Source organism: Cebus imitator, unplaced genomic scaffold (assembly GCF_001604975.1).
Source record: "Cebus imitator isolate Cc_AM_T3 unplaced genomic scaffold, Cebus_imitator-1.0 Scaffold35, whole genome shotgun sequence".
In the NCBI taxonomy this organism is placed as follows: Eukaryota; Metazoa; Chordata; class Mammalia; order Primates; family Cebidae; genus Cebus; species Cebus imitator.
Window position 1 is genome coordinate 7627045 of NW_016107350.1, and position 1465 is coordinate 7628509.

Sequence of the window (1465 nt, forward strand, 5' to 3'; positions counted from 1 at the left end):
AATGTGAGAGAACGTAAAGTGAGAACATAATCTTGTCCCTTTCCATGCGTGTTACAGAAGCCCCTAGCTGCTTTGCTGCCTAAGGACTGGACAGTGTTAGTGTAAACTTTCTGCTTTGTGTAGCATGCATTTGCGTTTTGCTGAGCTTAAAGTGCTGTTTTATGATTCTCCACTGTGGGGTATAGATAGTATTCCTATTTTGCAGATGAGGAAATATGCTCAGAGGAGTTCAGCAACTTTTTAAAGGAGACCCAAAAGGAAGCCAGAGATGACGATTTCTTCTCTTGCATTCTTTTTTCTTTTTCTTTTTCTTTTTTTGGTTTTTAAAAATGTTTATTTTATGTACAAAGAACTATCATGGTTTTTCATGGTAGATGTCTTAGATGATCCTTTAGTCCAACTTAATGAAACCTATATCCTTCGCGTACTGACGGAAACACTGGCGGCACATATTAAGACCGTATTTCCGGATCAAACCGTGCCGGTTTGAACAGACTCGACAAGAGCGAGAACCCTGGCCAAACTTTCGCGGGTGGCTCCAGTACAGCTGCTGGTGACCCATCTTGCTCTCAGAAAGGCAACGAGGTAAAAGCTTTTTTTTTTTTTTTTTTTTTTTTTGAGACAGAGTCTCACTCGATTGCCCAGGCAGCCTCAGATTCCTCATCTTTAAAACGAGGCTCATTGCCAATCCTTTCCAGGGTCATCACAGGCTTTCCAAAAAATATGTGATAAGGTGCCTAACAGGTGGTGACACAAGAGGATGTCTGAGGAAGTGTAGCTTTTATTTCAGTTAGACTAATGGCCAGGGAGGAAGGAAAGGGGCCACAACCAGCAAAAAAGGAAGGAGAAGAGAGCCACCAAGGACAGATCCACAAACTTCAGCTGAAAGCCTTTCAAGCCAGAGCGCAGAGACTCATATATTTGGAGTTTTAGGAATTTTATGGCGTGCATATACCGTAGATAATGTCAGGCTGCCGTAAGACCTGGAGGACCATCTGATAAACATTTATATTTCTAGAGAGGGATATATTCCATTCATACTAAGGCCTAGAAATAGCCTTCTGTCTGGACAGGTTTTGATGCCAAAGGATTTACCAAAAATGTTTCAGTGTTCAGAGCTCTGGGATTTGGGACTCTAGGTGAGGGACTGTGGACCTTATTGAGCTTCTGTGCCGGCACCAAGCTAGGGATTGTGCCCACATGCTTTCATTTCATCCTTCCAACTTTCTGAGCAAGAAGCAGACATCTAGAGATCTAGAAACATCTTTGCTTAGCATTTGCCCTGCAATCAACTTTAGAGGACCCCAGGGTTGGAGCAGTGGCCTCTAGCTTTCTGACTATGGCTGTTGCCTGTAATTTAAAGTTCTAATGTTCATTTTGTTTGAAGAGGGATGGAGACGGTGTTAGATGTACGGAATGTGTGTGTGTTTCAAGATGAACCCCACAGCATCAACAAACATCTCAA

General features: G+C 42.7%; 1 protein-coding gene across 1 annotated transcript; it reads right to left on the reverse strand.

The window, feature by feature from the left end:
• Positions 1–327: 327 nt before the first annotated feature.
• Positions 328–608, reverse strand: LOC108301534 (40S ribosomal protein S29). Its single transcript, XM_017524661.2, has one exon. It carries the CDS (start codon positions 560–562, stop codon positions 392–394), a length of 171 nt encoding a protein of 56 aa, XP_017380150.1. The 5' UTR covers positions 563–608; the 3' UTR covers positions 328–391.
• Between the last annotated feature and the right edge of the window lie 857 nt (positions 609–1465).

Bases quoted from the DNA above. Each gene is read 5' to 3' on its own strand.
- LOC108301534 (XM_017524661.2), bottom strand. From the start codon at position 562: ATGGGTCACCAGCAGCTGTACTGGAGCCACCCGCGAAAGTTTGGCCAG.